The sequence below is a fragment of the Anolis carolinensis genome, chromosome 3 (genome assembly GCF_035594765.1).
Source record: "Anolis carolinensis isolate JA03-04 chromosome 3, rAnoCar3.1.pri, whole genome shotgun sequence".
Classification (NCBI taxonomy): domain Eukaryota; kingdom Metazoa; phylum Chordata; class Lepidosauria; order Squamata; family Dactyloidae; genus Anolis; species Anolis carolinensis.
The window spans coordinates 243,704,979-243,723,779 of record NC_085843.1 but is presented as its reverse complement, the minus strand read 5'-3'; the positions used below and the strand labels follow the sequence as shown (position 1 = coordinate 243,723,779).

Here is an 18,801-nt window from a genome sequence, read left to right as displayed (position 1 = left end):
TATAGAAGTATGCATATGGACTTCAGTGAGTACAACTATACTTAAAGACTATGGACTATTGATTAAGATTATTGATTATCCCATGTACTCAACACAGAGAGAAACTGTATCCTATCTTTAATAAGAGATGTGCCTGTATGGTGAATTTATACAAGATGTTTATGAGTAAACAAGATACATTATTTTTCAAATAAGACTTTGTTTTATCTATTAATGCATATTTTAAACTAAAAGGTTTTTAAATCATTTGATTACACTGTATATGACTAACTAAACTTCTACAGGATCTCACAAAGCTTTATGTGCAATTTATTTACATATTCAAATGTTGTAAATGTGCATGAAGTCTTTCAGTAAATTATTATCAGAGCTATTCACACAAGAAAACCAAACCCATACAAATAAAATAATCATGAAATTGACATGGAATTGCCACAGGTGGGGATTAGTGATGGGCTAACCATGATAGCATTGGAACATGGATCATAACAATATGTAAATAAATTTGGAGGCGAGATGAAGAGTCAGCCCTGTAAAACAGAGTTAGCAGAGAAATTAAAATTATTTCAAACTAATTTCAGTAAAGCAAGGAAGTAGGTAGTAAGTCAGACCTCGGTATCCATGGATTCAGCTATCCATGGCTTGAAAATATCGGCATTCAGAATAAATAAATAAATAATCCATAAAGCAAACCTTGATTTTGCAATTTTGTCTAAGGGAAACCATTTGATCACACCAACTGTATATTATGAGACTTGTGCATCTATGGGTTTTGATATCCAGGAGAGGTCCTGGAACTAAACCCCAGCAGATACCATGGGCTTACTGTATTCAAGTTATTTAACTGGAATGTTTGCTAACAGCTTTGAAACATATATTCTAAAGACAGACACAGAGATCCCTTTAGTTTATCAGGACTTAGGAAAAGTTCAAGCTAAGGAAAAACTCAAGAGAGCTGGTCTCCAGCTTCATGAAGGAAGGAGTAAGACAGAGTTAGTGGGGAGGGAATAGTCTCTCTGTGACCAAAGACACCTGGAAGTTTCTAGGTTCACATGGTCAGTTGCCTGGAATTGATTACCATGCATTACAATCTGCCGAAAGTGCCCCTAGCTCTAAAAGCATATGGGAGAATGCCAGATTGGATCTGATTTTTCAAACAGCTTCATACTGTGAGGACACCTGAAAGGAATCTCCACAAAGATGAACATATGGGAAAGCTGATGTGGAAGCAGACATAGGATCAGTCTGTCTGGTCACTTCACCCCCATCTCTCTCAAGTTACAACAATAGCAACAATAGTGAAATTCTAAGGATAGCAAGTCAGTAATGAAAATGTGATATGCATAAACAGATCAAAAGCCACAATCTGGCACAATTACATGGTATTCAGTCTGTAAAATCTAGCGATCAGGAGAAACACCTGCCATCATGCAAGAAGAAAGTCAACTTGTTTTGCTGAGTTAGTGATCTTGGAAAATCCCACATTGAACTTTATGGAAAAGAATTTGTTGCTAAGCCTCTTAACATTTAAGATGGGCACTGCCCATTTGCGGAACGTGCTTAGACCAGAATTGTTCACTTTAACAACAGCTTTGTGAACAGCTTGAGAAATGGCTTTGAAAGACTTGTCTATAGTCAAGTTCCTTGAGATAGACTAATTCCTCATAAATCAGAAAATTGAATACTGTAATATTGTTTTTTACTCTCTCACGCACACTTTTTCTCTCTTGACCATCCATTTACCCACCCTTTTCCTTAACATGAAATCTTCAAGTGGCCCAAGAAAATGAAGACATATTTTCTTTATTCAGTCAAACTGCATATAGATTCAAACTGACTGCAAATATCATGGTTACAATAATTTTGAATTGCAGTTTGTATCATAATTCTATGTGGTGTCAGAAAGAATTATAGCATTGATTGGATTGGGTTTTTTCTTTGTTTTGACTGGGAATTGGAGAAAGTTGCCTTGAGCACAAGGGTCAGGAACAGGGGTGAGTCTGGGGTCCAATTTTCTGCCTCGGGTCTCTCTGGGGGCTGGAGAGACTGTCAGAAATGCCTCCAGATCACATGAAATTACAACGTAGACAGACGAGGCCTTCTGAATTTCAAGAACTGGGAGTGTTTTTTTATGTTAAACAGTATTTCAAGGCAAATTTTCCTTCTTCTAATTGAGGCAATTCACTATGTTTTCTCTAGGAAGGGGGGAGTCTAGAGGAGCTTGTTGAATCACAAGATATGTTTGTCTCCACGGATGTCTCATATAGATCTATACTGATGGTTCTTGGCTTTGTGAAAATGTGACTACTTGTTCCTTAGCTGTGGCCCAGGTGTTCCTAATGGCCTAAGAACATAATCAGTGATGATTTTAAATTAATCCTAGGAGTCATGCTTACACTGCAAACTTTAAACTGGTGCTGACTTCCCCCTTTTCTAGGACCTTGAGACTTGTAGTTATGGAGAAAGGGGCTACTGATCTTTAATGAAGAATTCTGATTACCACACAAAACATTGTTCCCAGGAATCTTTGGAGAAAGTCCAAAATGGTTATATAATTGTATGAAATTGATATCTATATATTCTTGTACAGAGATTTAATAACATAATGCCTGATTAAAATTAGCATTATTCAATTAAGGTTCTGTAAACAATAGATATTATTGATTATCCATTCTTTTGGCAGATCATGTCTTTCCTCCCTTGTTTTGATTTTTCCTAGCATCCCTGCCTCCAGCTGTTTTACTCTGAAATACTAATACAGGGTTAGTCAAAAAAGATCTTAGTACAAGTTATACTATTTGTGGTAACAGTCGACACCAGCAAATACACACATATACAGAAAATGGACTGAAGATAAGTATAACACAAACATTGGTGCTTCCACCAAATTATGTGGTTGAAAATATTGTGACCTATTGTAGCCCTCATGGGGCTCAACACTTACCAGTTGCAATCCAGCATCCCTTTAGTGTTGCATAATTATCTGTAAAGAAATACGTCACTTATGCAGACTAGCAACATTGCGTGGCACATGTCACTAACTGGGTGCCATTGTGCAATTCACAATAGACAGTGTGCAGTGAATGATGCACAATGTACAATTGCAATGCACAGCATTGCTGTATGTACAAGTACCATTTTCAGCAGCATACATCTTTGTCCTATGCAAAATAATTCATCTCATATGTGTACCATGACCTACACATGCATATGTTACTAACAGGATACCAGTCAATCACAATTTTAAAAGTGGGGGTTCTTCAGGGGATCACATACACAATCCCTACAGCTTCTTTTGCGTCTGATCTACATTTCGCCTTTAACTGGTCTTGAGATACACTGCTTAGAGATGGGAAAGAGTTTCATTAGATTTACAAGTCACGATTAAAGGTTTTTACACACCTCATTGAGGCTCATTTGTGAGGCGATACTCCTTACTTAAAGACTGTGCACATCTGCAAAGCTTTCAAGGCATTCCAAACATACAAAGCGTAGACAAAACAATGCACACTTTATAAAATATGAATGGCTACAATGTGTACAGTTCAAAAGATACACAGGATACACTGTAGATGACAGGGGAAATGCATACTTAGCTAAAGTACATAAACAGATGTGCACATTTAGGAAGAGTGCATTAAATATGCTCTGATTTTCATGTAAAGAAAACTTAAAGTAGAAGAAGAATAGAAAGATGCAGGTGGTATTTGAAGAAATGAAAGAGATTTTCATTCCTATAGCTTTGCCAAGTAAATTGGTTCTGGTTACACCTACCAACAGTTCCTGTTTCAACCAAGTTTTGAAGTTGAACTCAGTCTGGGCTGAAAGGTGGTATTATTGTTAAGAACATTATACAAAAACATGAAATTTTAATGTTCTAGTCATCATGAAATTCACTGGGAGACTTTGGCCCCATCAATCTTAATCTAGGTTTATTGTGAAAATAAAGTGGAGATGAAGAGAGCCATGCATGCAATTCCTTCATTGAAGACATGTGTCTAATGCATGAATATTATTGGCATGGGTGCATTCGTAGATTCAGTTAAGAAAGCAAGATAGTAATGGCTATCAGAAATGACTATGTGAATCGCCAACCAGCTCTCACTCTCTCAACAGCAGTCAAGAGGGTGGGTTCATGATAGCTGATCCAGAACTAACCATCAAAGATAGTCAATATTGCCTTTAGTATAGTCATGCTTAGGATTAGGAAAGAAGCCTTCCTTCACCTTCCATGTATTTTTGCAGACAAGCAACTTTTATATGCTTCTCTTAAACATGTCCCTAAACAAATATTGTTTTTGTTGCGTGTTGCCTTCAAGCCATTTGTGACCTATGGCACCCCTAAGGTGACTCATGGGGTTTTCAGGGTTAAGGTTGTGTTACTTGCCCACTTTGTGGATGTCCATAAGTGAACAGAGAATTGGATCTTGGTCATTGGAGACATAGTCCTGTGCTCAAATGACAACACCATGCTGGCTCTCTGTACAAAATGCACTAGTTAATATATTGTATTGGGACAGCCTATTTGAAATGTCTAAGCAGGTCACACACAATCACAAGGCTATTGTTGGAAAGCAAAGATGACATCACGAGCCTCTATTGTTTTGTATGACCGTTTTTGCTTTAGTACAATAAATGTTTGTTTTATTTAACATTAGAAAAACGTGACTTTAGTTCTGTTTCAAAAGCTGTGCAAAGTTTGCATTTGTGCAAAGTCTTAACTGTTTGATAATCCAACCATATGTAATGTCTTGGTACCAATCACATAATGAGTCATGAGGATGGAGGGAGGCTGTTTTTACAGGACAACAGTGCCGTTTTAGGACAAAAAAAATCAACCCTTTCCTTCCTGTCTGTGATTTCTGCAAAGACTGCCACACCACATAGACATACTGTTGTAATTATTGACAGAAAGGAAGATTCCCAATAGCTCTTTCTTTCTTTTGCTGATTGCAGCCCAATAATAATAATAAAACTTTATTTATACCCCGCCACCATCTCCCCAGCGGGGACTCAGGGCGGCTAACATGGGGCCATGCCCAAAGCAATACAATATAATAAAATATAAAACAGCATATCATAATATAATTAAAAGTAATACAATAGATAATAATAGACATCACATCAAGAAATCAAGAAACAGTAAAACAAGAGCAGGCTGCATGAACACAGAGATAAAACCCGGAGTGAGAGGGACAGAGGGGTACTCCAATGTGGACAGGGAGATATGAGAGTGGGGCAGTTTAGAGGATAAATGTTCGGGGGGGAGTAACACAGAAATATATAACAGAAGTTACTCACCGAAAGCACAGCGGAAGAGCCATGTTTTCAGGTCTTTCCTAAAAGCTAACAAAGTGGGAGCTTGCCTGATTTCGGTAGGCAGTGAGTTCCATAGTCGGGGGGCCACAGCAGAAAAGGCCCTCTCCCTTGTACTCACAGGGCGGGCCTGGGAAATAGACAGTGGTGATAAAAGGGCCTCCCCGGATAATCGTAAAGATCGGGCAGGTTTATGGAGGGAGATACGGTCACGGAGGTAGGTGGGTCCCAAACCGTTTAGGGCTTTATAGATGATGGTCTGCACCTTGAATTGGGACCGGAAGATGAACGGCAGCCAGTGGAGCTCCTTAAACAAGGGAGTGGATCTCTCCCTGTAACTTGCCCCCGTTATTAATCTGGCAGCCGAGCGTTGGACCAATTGTAATTTCCGGACCGTCTTCAAGGGAAGCCCCACGTAGAGCGCATTACAGTAGTCCAGTCTAGAGGTAACTAAGGCATGGACCACCGTGATCAAGCCCAAGGGAGAAAATATGTCTCAGAAATCATGATAAACAAGGAAAAATAAAACTTCCACTTCCATGCACTGAAGTCCTGGTAAAAAATTAGGACTGTGAAGCTCTACGTACAGTACAACCCCTTAGCCATGGAACAGGTATCGGTGGTTTCATTTACCTATGTCTGACAAAATGTGTGCTCTTTAGGCATTTTATAGGTCTTTCAGCACAACTCTATGGTGTTCTTGGGACAGAAGTTATTCATTTCAATGGGTTTCATTATTATCTCTGGTTTCATGTATCCCCTGTGGACATATAGGATCATACTATACTATTAAAAATACAAAGAAACCATTGTGTGGTTGGAAATGGTAACAAACCTTTCCCCTTCAAGGCTTTAAATAAAGCTCTGATCTCAGGGGGACGTCTTTGAATCCACATACTCACTCATCCCAGCCCTAAATAGTCGTCTTTGCTGGTTTCACATCCATTATCTGACTGGAGGAGAGGATTGGAGTAGTAGTGGTAGACTAGGAGAGAGTTGGATCTATTGGCTGTACTTCTCAAACATGGGTGGTAATTTAGACCAGTTCTGAGCCTGGCTCAATTGAGTTTCATTTCTTGCAAAGAGGGTGTATATGGTTGCTTGATTAGCTAATCAATTAATTAGTTTCTAAGGCTTACAGATGAGGAACTGGCGTTGTTGTGACTTCTGTCCTGCCATCAAGAAGGGGAAGTGTTGGAACCTCCTGTGTTGCTCTATCATTAGGCTCTTTCTCTTTAAGATCACAGCCTTAGCATCACATGTAATTAGCCAATTAGATAGGCTAATGCCGTGTGAGAGGAATGCCTGAACTTGCATAGCTGAACTCTGGAAGTGAACCTTATCTCCACTGACAGATCAAAACTGATGTCACGAATGCACTGACTTGTAGGTAACTTTTTCTAAATCAGTAATAATTGCCTCCAAGTCATTGCTATTAGAATAGATATTCAGGGCCCAATCAGATTAGCTCATAACAGTGTTTTAAGTAGAGAATACCATGGAATAAGACTGATTTCTTCTTCTTCTTTCTCCAGAACTCTCCATTACATAGTGCTGTTTTAAGGCTCAGATATTCTGAGTGATCTGACAATGTTAAGGCTGCTGCGCAAGCACACTGCTTTTAGTCAGAGCTTTCAAGAGGGAATCAAATAGAGATGCAGGGAAAAAACACAATATTAAATGAATACTAGGTTTTAACAGGGTTGACCTTACCATCACAGCCATCGGTTCCCACATTAGATAGTAGGTACGTAATATCATGAATCTTGCCAGTTATTTAATGGTAATATTATATTTTTACTGCCAGGAATGAGAAGAGGCGTTTATGGGATTTTCTGCTTCATGTGCCAAAACAACTTGGCTAGCCTTGGATATTATGCACAGCTATTCTTCTTGACTTGTAGGAGTGGCATTTGCTGCCGTGCCTTAGGCCAGTCTTGTTTCGCAAAGAAAGATTCCAGAACACACATTCAGGCATCTGGTAGTAATAGTCCCTCTACTGTGCTTGTTCTCTTAACATTGAACAGACCTATAAGTAAAGAAAGAATCTGTGTGTCCATCATACTAGTTCCTCCACAGGTGCTTTTTGGTTGCTGCTTCACAGTGTCCTGTACATGCCTAATATAAGGCAAAAACAGGTTGCTTCCACATACATTCCCCCACTTTCTGCCACATACAGTGCATCTGCTTCTGCTATAGCTTTTCTCTGTTAGTCTAAAACACCTGTGTATATGCATCACATCATATTAACAGTTGGAAGGAAATAAAAAGGAAAAAAACTGTTGAGCCATAAACTGGGGTCAAGGGAGAGCAGAGACAAGTGAACAACTAGCAGTTCATTCTCACCAAGACTTGTGATTTTTTGTTCTTGTCCCCCCCCCCCCCATTAATACATTGGGAGCGGATGAGCAAGAAGTCACTCCCTCCTAACACTGCTTTTCAGTTTTCCAGTGCTCAAACCCTATTTGACCCAAGTTGTGTTTTACTCTTTATACTTCCTTTATCCTGCAACTCACTCAGTACCCTGTGAGTTGCGGTGGCGCAATGGGTTAAACCCTTGTGCCGGCTCAACTCCTGACCTGAAAATCTGAAGGTCAATGGTCCGAATCCGTGAGATGGGGTGAGCTCCCGTCTGTCAGCCCCAGCTTCCCATGTGAGGACATGAGAGAAGCCTCCCACAGGATAGTAACACAAACAGGTGTCCCCTGGGCAACGTTTCTGTAGACGGTCGATTCTCTCACACCAGAAGCTACTGCAGTATATTCTCAATTCACTTCTGACATGATAAAAAAAAAAAATCAGCACCCTTAATGCCCTCTTATCATACCCTATATACAGTACTCATGTAGAAGTCTAAAAATATAGTTTAAAAACCAACCATCAAAATCTGTTGGACTTATCTATGGGTCAATATGAAAACTATATATTGGTGGTTACCAAAAAAAGGACCCACTCCTTCTCCGAGTAAATTGACAAAACAGGGGAGCTTGAGACCATCCCAGAAGAACCAAAAAGAGGCACTGATGCAGTTTCTGGCTTCTTTGAATATCTGGTCAAGGAAATGGCAGCAGATGCAGTGGCTGACCCCCTGAAGCAGTATTGATGTGTTTCCCTCTTCATGAAATTGCTCTTGGCTTATCCACTGATCATATAAAAATTCATAATTTTGAGTACAAAGTCTACCTTTATATGAAGTCTCCCTATACATGAGAACCATATTGCACATATCAACACTGTGAACATGACATCAACCCTGATTCCTTTCAGTCGTAGCATGGTAGCAATATTCAACTATTTTCCACCAACAATGCAGCATGCTACACAATGATGGAAGTCAACAACCAGAATTTAAACAAAATAGTATATAAACCATGAACAAACCATATATCAGCAGTGTGTCCCCAACCAACTGAATTAAAGAGGAATGCAATGTAACATTCTACTATTTAACGTGCTCCAATAGTATCTGTAAAATATCTCTAAGTCATATTTCAATTACAAGCCTCTGGACCATTCAGCATCACAACATTGTGTTAAAGAATAAAACTCAGTAGAATAGGGATATTAATTATCAGTGGCCCAATTAGTACTGAAACTATCTCCATTTCAGAGAAAATGTTTCTTTTATAAATCTCAAGATCTAAAGATCTTGGCTTGATTAGATTTTGGAGTTTTGTATATTGTATTCCTAAAAGTTTAGGCATTTAAAATGGGTTTAAATTGATTGGAATCTGTTTTAAAACTGTTTAAATTATTTTACATTCCTTTGCATGCTTGTACCCTGCTCTAAGATCTGCATTATAGAGCAATGATATACATATTTTAATAAATAATAAATAGGTAATCAAATGCAGAGGTCCATTTAATGTTAGTTGCAGTGCCGGTGCCAGACTACATCTTTTGTACCTTTTTTTTGCAAGACGAACTGCTTCTATTGCTTACCAAATGGCTAATTCTGACTTTTTTTAGAGACAGATGTCTCATAGGAAAAAAATGAAAACCTCAAAACTTGAAACTGATAAATTTATTTTAAATTAGAAAAATACAGTGCAATAATATTTACTTTTCTTTTACCAATGCAAAAGAAAATATTTTAGCACATAGAGCAAAGTTGCTTTTTTTGCAATAATTACAAAGACTAGTTTGTACAAATCTCTGCGCCTCAAAGATCAGTCCTGGGCCCCTCTGAGATCTGCACCCTGGGCAGCTGCCTAGTTTGCCTAATAGCATTGCCCCTGGTTGGTTGCTCTATATTACAACTATCCAGATTTTACTCCTTTAGATACAAAACAGACCGCTGGAACACCCCTGCTTGAGCTGATTCAAATGAGAAGTGCCTTTGAGCACAGAAGCCCTCTCTCATCCAGTAACACAGGGGTCCTCAAACTTTTAAAGCAGAGGGCCGGTCCACAATCCTTCAGACTGTTGAGGGGCCAAATTATCATTTGGGGGAAAAAACCGAACCAATTCCTATGCACACTACACATATCTTATATGTAGTACAAAACAATAACAATAACAATGAAAGAACAATACAATATTTAAAAATGAAAATAATTTTAACCAACATAAACCTATGAGGATTTCAATAGGAAGTGTGGGCCTGCTTCTGGCCAATGAGATAGTCAGGTTAATTAGGATTGTTGTTGTTGTTGTTGTTGTGTGTCTTCAAGTCATTTCAGACTTTGGGCAAGCCTAAGTCCAAAATTATTTATTTATTCATTTACTACATTTATTTACTACATTTATATCCCACCCTTCTCACCCCGAAGGGAACTCAGAGCAGCTGTATATACATACAATATATTATATTATATTATTAGCATAGCACAATATTGGCATTATACTATATTGAACTATACCACTATACTGTAATATTATATGTAATATATAACATATAATTAATATTATTATATGATATTATTGTTAGTATTGTATTGTATGAAATGATATTATTGTCAGTATTATATGTATATACAATATATTATATTATTAAAACGGATATAAAAATATTATATTATAAATGAGGGTGAGGGCCAGGTAAATGACCTTGGAGGGCCGCATCCGGCCCCCGGGCCTTAGTTTGGGGACCCCTGCAGTAACAGCAGCAAGAACACTGACTCGGGGTGGCATTGGAAACTGAAATGTTCATGGTCTTGCAAAGGAGGCTTGAGGCAGGATATGATTCTAGGAATAAATGCATACATATGGAAAAGTGACTCCAGGGTTGAGCTAGGAAGAGTAAGAAGGAGAGTGCTCTTGGATCTTGTTTTTTGGTGACAACTGTAAATTAGTTTCCCCTCATGCATTTTAGACTGCTTATTCTGTGACTATTTCTAATGTAAACAGAAACTGGAAATGGTTTGAAGCATCAGTATTCCCATTGTGAGGATCCATAGGCATCCACTTTGCAAACAAGCCTTCCTGCCACACTCATCTTCTTCAGACACAGTTTCCTCCTGCAGGTTTAGCACCTTTTGCAACAATCACAAGGGACAGTAGTCATGAAAATATTTTTAAAACAGTTGCCATTTTAATCAGGATTTACAAGGAGGTGCTAGAAATCTGATACCCTTACTTTTCCCATAAGAGAGACAGTGATTCACCCACCCATATAACAAGTCTATTGCAGGATTCAAATAAATGCAAATAAATGTACAGAGTACTTTGAACACTTTACTGGTGTTTACCATTACACATTTGCTGAGTTCAGCTGACAAATTTTATTCACTCACACTTTCTACTACTGTTGCATTTATTTATTTGACTTATAGATGGCAGCACACTCTACCAAAACAGAATTTTAACCCTGTGTTTGGAAGTCCTATTGTCCACTGGGAGAGCCAGTGTGGGGTAAGAGTTTGACTATTAGAATAGGACGCCAGGAGACCCAAGTTCAGGTCCCCTGATTCATGTTAAAATCAGCAGCAAAGTGGGATGACTAAGAATTAACCAGGACTGTCTGCCAGATAAGGACAGTTGGAGCGTATGTATCTGCACACTTACATTTTCTGTTTAAATGATGGTGCATTTCATAGAGTTGGAGGCGACAAGAGCCATGCAGCTCAACTCCTGGCCATACAGGAACATACGACCAAAGCACTTCTGACAGATGGCCATCAAGTCTTTGCTTAAAGTCTCCTTGTGGAGAGAAAAAGCTGGGTATAAATCAGTGCTTCCCAACTTTTTTTTTTTGTTCAGGGACCACTTTGACCAGGGACTACTCTCCAACATTAGTACCAAAAGGGTTATGAATCAGTTTTTGTTCAACTTTAGATTCGGTTTGGTTATTTGGGATGCTGATTCAGAAAATTACATTGGATAGACCACATCAGCTTTGATTTCTGATACAGAACATATGCCATCCAGTAGTCGCCATCTGCTCACCCACAGAAAACCATATTTAATAATCTAGAGGTGACGTGGTTTATCCAATGCAATTTCCTGAATCAGCACCCCAAATAACCGCAGGAACAGGCCTTAAAACGAAGATACCAAGAAAAAAATTGGGGATGGGCTGTGTTATCTGTAGTAGTAATGGTGAGGCCACGGACCATATTTTAGTTCTTGCGGGCCACTTGTGGTCCATGGACCACAGGCGGGGACATGAGAGAAGCCTCCCACAAGGATGGTAAAAACATCAAAACATCCGGGCGCCCCCTGGGCAACGTCCTTGTAGACGGCCAATTCTCTCACTCCAGAAGCGACTCAAGTTGCTCCTGACACGGGGAAAAAAAACTTGTGAACTGGATAGCACCTGAGGGAAAATAGTATTTGAGTGCATTTCTTTTTAAAAATTTGAAGATGGACTTCTGGGTCATTTGCTGCAGATCATTAGCTTTATGATGTCCAACTGTTTTAAGAACCATGACAACAAAATGACTTTTCACACCCAGATTAGGCTATTAAAATGAAGCAAGCTTGGGCTCCCAAGAAGTGGACTTGATATAAAGGGCCTGCAAGCTCATTTCTATTCTGGAACTAAAACTAAATTGCATGCTACAGAATGTGCTTAGAAATACACTATTTTGAATTTCCAATTGCATGTCTTTTGTATCTACTTCTGGTAAAATTAAACATCTTATTATTTTAATCAAAACAGAAAACAGGTCCAAGCTCGAGGTCTGATCATGCTGTCTTGCAATCAGGGACCAAACTGGGTTAAATCCCTTTCTTTCTTTGGCAAGATACATAGAATGGTATAATCTTTGATGAGTATTTTTATTTTTGAAGTCTTACACTAAGATGTTCTAACAGTGGTATTTCTTTGGACTTCTAATTACTTGCTATTCCTGGCCTTAGCATCCACTGCTCTGATGTATTTTGAATGAAAATACCTCCTCAGCAGAAATGTCAACAGCACCTTGGCAAAAGTGCTTTGAAAGGACATAACATTGGTTCTCTTTTGTTAATTATGAGGTGCATGATAATGTAGCAATTTAATATCTGCCTTGCAATTTCACTTAAAAGCAAGTGTTTTGTAAGGTGTCAACCACTTCGTGTGTTTTTTTAACTCAGAATGAGTCTTGAGTTTATAGAAGCTGCTTGGATTCCCCCTCCCCTATACATTAATTTTTGGTATATTCTCTTAAATAGGATTGTTAGCTTATGCACATGAGTTCCTGTCAGAAGCAATGGCATGGAAAAGAAGCTTTTAGCATCTTCTAATCCTGTCAGCCTTTTGTCATACTGATTTACACAGTGATTTGCATACATTACCTTGCGGGTTTCAACAGTCAAAAGAAATGCTATTGCATTTAAATTTAACTGGTGCCTTTGCCAGCACCCTAAAAATTTTTATGAAGTAAGTTTCAGACTATTTCACATGGATCTCCCCCCCCCCCAAAACTGAATCTGTGGCTTGTTTCTATGTGCATAACTAAATATGTGACTATGTCTTTCAAAAGTGTGTGAGTCAAGTGGAAGTATAATTTGGACACCTGTTTTAGGAAAATCTCTTTTATAGATGTGGACATGAACTTTGTTTTGCTTCTATGTAGGAATAAAACAAAATTAACAGTAGTAATTAATGATCCCCTCTCAGTACCTAAAATATATTGGAGTATGACTGCCAATCATCATTGCCATTTGCTGTGCGTGTCTGCCTAGCTGCCTTCAAGTTCCCTGTCAACAACTTAGCAGTAGTAGTAGTAGTAGTAGTAGTAGTAGTAGTAGTATACTAAATTGTACCCCACTTTCCTCTCTGGATCAAGACACAAAGCAACTTATAGCAACCCCATAGATTTCATAAGGTTTTCTTAGACCAAGGATATAAGTTTATGGTTTTGTCATTTCCCTCCTCTGAAATACAGCCTATAGCATCTGATATTTGTTGTCAATCTTACATCCAAGTACTAACCTGTCCCTGTTTAACTTCCATGATGAAACATGATCTGGAGTCTTTAGGATATTTAGGCCACAATATTTTGTTCCTGGTACAGAGATCTAGCCAGGTGCAATGGCTTGCGAATTGGGTTATGATTTTTGGAGGCCTGGGTTTGAATCCCTGCTCAGCTATGGAAACCCACCGAGTGACCATGGCCAAGCTTCACTCTCTCAACCTCAGAGGATGGTGAAGCCAAATCTACTGTGAACAAATCTTGCCATAGAAAACCCAATGATAGGGTCATTTTAGGATTGCCATAAGTAGAAAATGACTTGAAAGCACACAAGGCTAATCCAAATTTAGTGTGATGTACTTTAAATTGACCTCTTGTGGAGATCTCTGATTCTTAAAATGGGTTGTTTACCATGCCTTTTTTCCCTTTTGCAGGTTATTTCCAGGATTTGTTGAACAAGTCAGAGAAGGCCCTTTATGAAACATTTCCTAATATGTATGGAGATCTTTACCTCCAGAACGTAAAACTTTTCAAAGACTTATATAGTGAACTGAGACGTTACTACCGTGGTTCCAACATCAACCTTGAAGAGGCCCTCAATGAGTTTTGGACTCGCCTGCTAGAACGGCTCTTCAAGCTTATGAATCCTCAGTACCACCTTCCTGATGAATATGTGGACTGCATGCTGAAGCATTCTGAGCAGCACAAACCGTTTGGAGAGGTTCCACGGGACCTGAAGCTGAAGGCAACAAGGGCCTTCATTGCAGTTCGATCTTTTGTGCAAGGCCTTGGAGTAGGCAATGATGTTGTGCGCAAAGTCTCTCAGGTAGGTCCAAAGGTATAATTCCTTTGTGGTCACCCTTCCTGAGAAGTTCTCAAGTATTTATTTATTCTTCATTTTTACAGTGGTGATTATTTTTATGCCTATCAAGTGATATGGACATTCCATCTTCTCTGAATGAATGCCTGGATGAAGTACTGGGCTAGATGACAAAAAAAAACTGAAATTGAATCCAGTTTGCACATAGTAATTTGAGTGCATCAGTAATAATTTTTGAAAATTCCTGGAGAATGTTGTTCCCATTTTCAAAAAGGATGGGGGAGATGCCCTGAACAATGACTCTCCAGTCAACCTGATGTTAATATCAGGAAAGTTTTTAAAACAGATCGTTAAACATAACATCTATAAGCACTTAGAAAGGGATGCTGTGATCACTAAAAGTCAACACAGTTTTTCAAAAACAGATCATGCCAGACTAATCTTATCTCTTTTTTGATAGAGGTACAAGTTTGGTAGATGAAGGGCATGCTTTGGTCATAGCATGTCTTGATTTCAGTAAGAGCTTCAACAAGTTCTCAATGGTCTTCTCATAAAGAAGCTAATAAATTGTGAACTAGACCAGTAGTTCCTTATCTTTGCTCCTCCAGGTATTTTGGACTTTAGCTCCCATAATGCCTAACAGCTGGTAAACTGGCTGGGATTCCTGGGAGTTGATGTCCAAAGCACTTGGGGAGGCAAAGGTTCAGCACCACTGGATTAGACAATGCTACTGTTTGTTGGATTGTAATTGGTTGACCTGCAGAACCCAAAGGGTCCATCCCAGAGAGAAGTAATTAATGGGGTGCTGCAAGATGGTGTCCTGTGCCCAGTGATATTTAATATCTTTTATCTATGATTTAGATGATGGAGTAGAAGATATGCTCATCAAATTGGCAGATGAGACCAAATTAGGAAAGGTTCTCCAGAAGACAGGATCACAAGACAAAGTAGCCTTATAGATTAGAGAGCTGGGCCAAAGCTAACAAAATGAAATGTTAAGATATTACACTTAGGCAGAAAAAATACAGAGCACTAACAGAGACCTGGTTGGACAATGCTACATGTGAAAGGGCTCTATTATGGTGCAGTTGTTGCCGAGTCTGTCCTTTGCTGCACAGTCATGGTAGAAATTGGATTTCTTTTAGGAAGAGTTCACACTATAGGTTCTTCCCTTGCTAGGGTCATCAAGAGTTTGAGGGAATATCACACAAGACCTAACTGTGTTATAAAGAAGGATTGATGTCACTTCTACAAACATTGTTTAAGATAATGCTGAGAATGTTTAAGCCACTGAGTATTTGCACTTTTGTTCTCTTACTTCATGCTGAAACACATCCATATAATACCCTTCTTCACATTACGCACTAAGAATGTGCACTGTGGTTTAAAGGCTGTGTTTTGGTTGGTTTATCTCCCTATGAAAAGTTATATGATTTCACAGCACAAAATGCCATCATTTGAAGCTTATTCTTTAAAGCGCAGGTGCAAGGACTGAGTTAAAGGAAACAGTGGGTGGAAGGCTGGTATTACTCACATATTTTATACCACAAAACCCACTGGTGTGACTAAATCATGACTGCTCAAATTGTACCAGCAATTGATCTCATCAGACAGAGGGGTTAGGAGAAGAGGGTGCTCTTTCATGCTCTAAGTTCAAAATCAAGAAAGAGAAACATTCAAATAATAACAGTGACTAAAGCTTTGATTTATAAATTGCACATTATAAAGACATTCAAGAGTGACAAGGCTTTTATACATTTTATTAGCATTGCACTTTCATGACCCATCAAACTGGTTTTTAAAAAACCAGGAAAATGACATAACTGAAATTGGAATTCTTAAAACCCTTTGCATTTCTTTCTTTCTTTTTTCCTTTGGCGTTTCAACCTAATTTGCTTTATAACATTTGTCATATCTTGGGCATGAAGAAATAAGTTGACTATTTGAAGGAGACATTTTCTTTCTCAACTTTCTTCTGCACTTCTAAAATGGGGGAGAGGGAGGATGAACCACTGCTTGAATATCACTGGTTTCAGATCCAACAACATATTTCAGGTTTCCATTCACCAATACCCATTCTCACAGTTCCTTACAGGGAATGTGGTACACAGCTTGTTTCAATGGATGCGGGAAAAGTGAAGTATCCATGGCTCAAAGTGGCTTGCTAATTCAGAGTGTTTATGAAAGCTGATAGAATGTATAGAATCCGTATAAATTCTAGCCTCTGAATGTTAAGTTAGTTTAATAATTTTGTTTTATCCAAATACATCACACAGATTTTCAAATCTTTTTCTGGATATAGAAGATGGGGTTCAACAATGTTAAAATACAGGAGAGTGTAAAGCTGGCAGATTTCCCCATCCCTACCAACCCATTCACTTCTTTAAAATTACTTTTAGTTTCTAGTTAGGAGTCTGCTTGTAGGTATTCAGTGGTAAAATAAGGGATTTGCTTTTAGTTCAGAAGCAAAGGGATGCTGGAAGATGAAGATGTGGATGAGCTCCATTCCATGTGTCTTACCAACCGGGGAGTCTCCTGATCTCTTTTCCTAAAGCGTATCTAAGACCAGAAAATTAGTTTACACCATTCTGAGCCATGTTTGTATTTACACCTGTAAACAAAGATATTTGTCAGTCTTCGTCATTGCAGCTATGATGATCCTCCACCCATAAATTTAGTGCAAAGAAAACAAAGGAAATTGTGCTTTTCATAACAGGGTCTCTGAGAGAGCCAATAAGTAATTGGAGAGCAAGATTATGTCATTGGCTCCATGTCAAGTCGGGCTATATGATTTATTGGTTTTTAATGACTTCTGCCTTCACATTTTGCCCAAGTCAAAGTTCTTTCCTTGCCACCAGCTGCCAAACCCTGTTGTCATTCTAAGGTTTCAGCCATCTCCTTTTTCAATTTGCACTTCAGTAAGCTTTGTGTATCATGGAAGCTCTGGTGGTGATTGAAAGGCATAGGTGTAGGGTTGTGTCAAGAGAGAACAGGCTGGAAACTGCCTAATGAATTGAATATCAGAACAGAGTCAGCAGCATAACTCTGCCCACAACCTCTGCCCAGTCTCTCTCTGGGTCTCTCTCCAGAAAAGGCAACATGGAGTTATGTCTCCTAACAATCTGTCAAAATCAGTCAGGCCCAGTTTTCATAACTGGGCATGAAGCATCCTGATTACATTGAATTAAAAACAAGAATTTCTTCTTTAATGGCTTTACCAAGACATCACTAAGACATCTTTGTGCAATGGCTAGCAGATTCTCAGGAATGTTTTAACTTCTGTGACTGAAGTTCTTTCCTCCAAGTAAGCATTTTGTATTATCTAGAAGATAACATGATTTATTTGTACCTTCTTAATCTTTTCCAGCAGGTTTATGGGATTTAGTAAAATAAGCCAGTGCTAGAAGAAAATGTGTGAATGAATTTATGAGTGCTTTTCTCACGCCACTAGAGGAGCTTTTGTCGGTCACACTATGGTAGGATCCAGGTGGAAGTAGATCATTCAGTGGACCCAGCATGCATTCCTATGTGACACTACAATTTGGAAGGATAGAGTGATCATTTTCTCTTGTTCTTCTAGATGTGTAAATCTCTGGATGGAAAAGTCTGTTCCACAGATATTATGCACCTGTATTAGAAATGTGAACAGCCAAGTGAGACAGAAGAAGGAAATATCTATTCATTTTTTATAAATGTTTTGCAAAACAAGATTGTATTCTACTTGGCAACCAAATGACTGTTGATTTCACTTGACTAAGCCATGCATTTCTCTGTAAAATTAACATATCTGCATTCCTCAAACACGAGTTAAATGATGCAAAAAAAAAAATCTTTATTTTGTTTCTGGTTTTGGCATGCATCTTCAGTCCTGAATCAAATTGTGACAGTATCAAATAACTCTTGAGAACTATGATCAAATTCAAAGCAACGAGTCACAGTTTTGGTCAGATTTACAAGACATCTGTATCTTTGATCCTTCCATGTATTTGTTTGTTTTTAATTGGGAGAAAATTTCAATCTAAAAAAACATTGGACCATAAATACTCCAGAACAAGAAATACTAATCTTTAAGAAGGGTTATAGTCACATATACACTCATATATACACTCATATGGAAGAAATATACCATATATCCATAGTTCTCCACACATAGGCCACCACCCCAACATTTTTAAATTGGTCCACATAACCAGAAAATTGGTATTTAATATACATTAATAGAGTAGGATACAGGATACAGGAAACAATCATAATCCAGCCAAAACTACTACATTTCCAGACCAGGATTTGTCTGTGTGTGTGTGTGTGTGTGTGTGTATGGTGAGT

General features: G+C 38.5%; 1 protein-coding gene across 2 annotated transcripts in view; it reads left to right on the top strand.

Moving 5' to 3' along the window:
- The window catches only part of gpc1 (glypican 1), a 265,310-nt gene that overhangs the window by 220,076 nt on the left and 26,433 nt on the right, over nt 1–18,801 (top strand). For both annotated transcript variants that reach the window (XM_062976532.1, XM_062976533.1), the window contains exon 3: nt 14,090–14,481. In XM_062976532.1, coding sequence (XP_062832602.1) covers nt 14,090–14,481 — 392 coding nt within the window. The remainder of the gene's footprint in view (nt 1–14,089; nt 14,482–18,801) is intronic.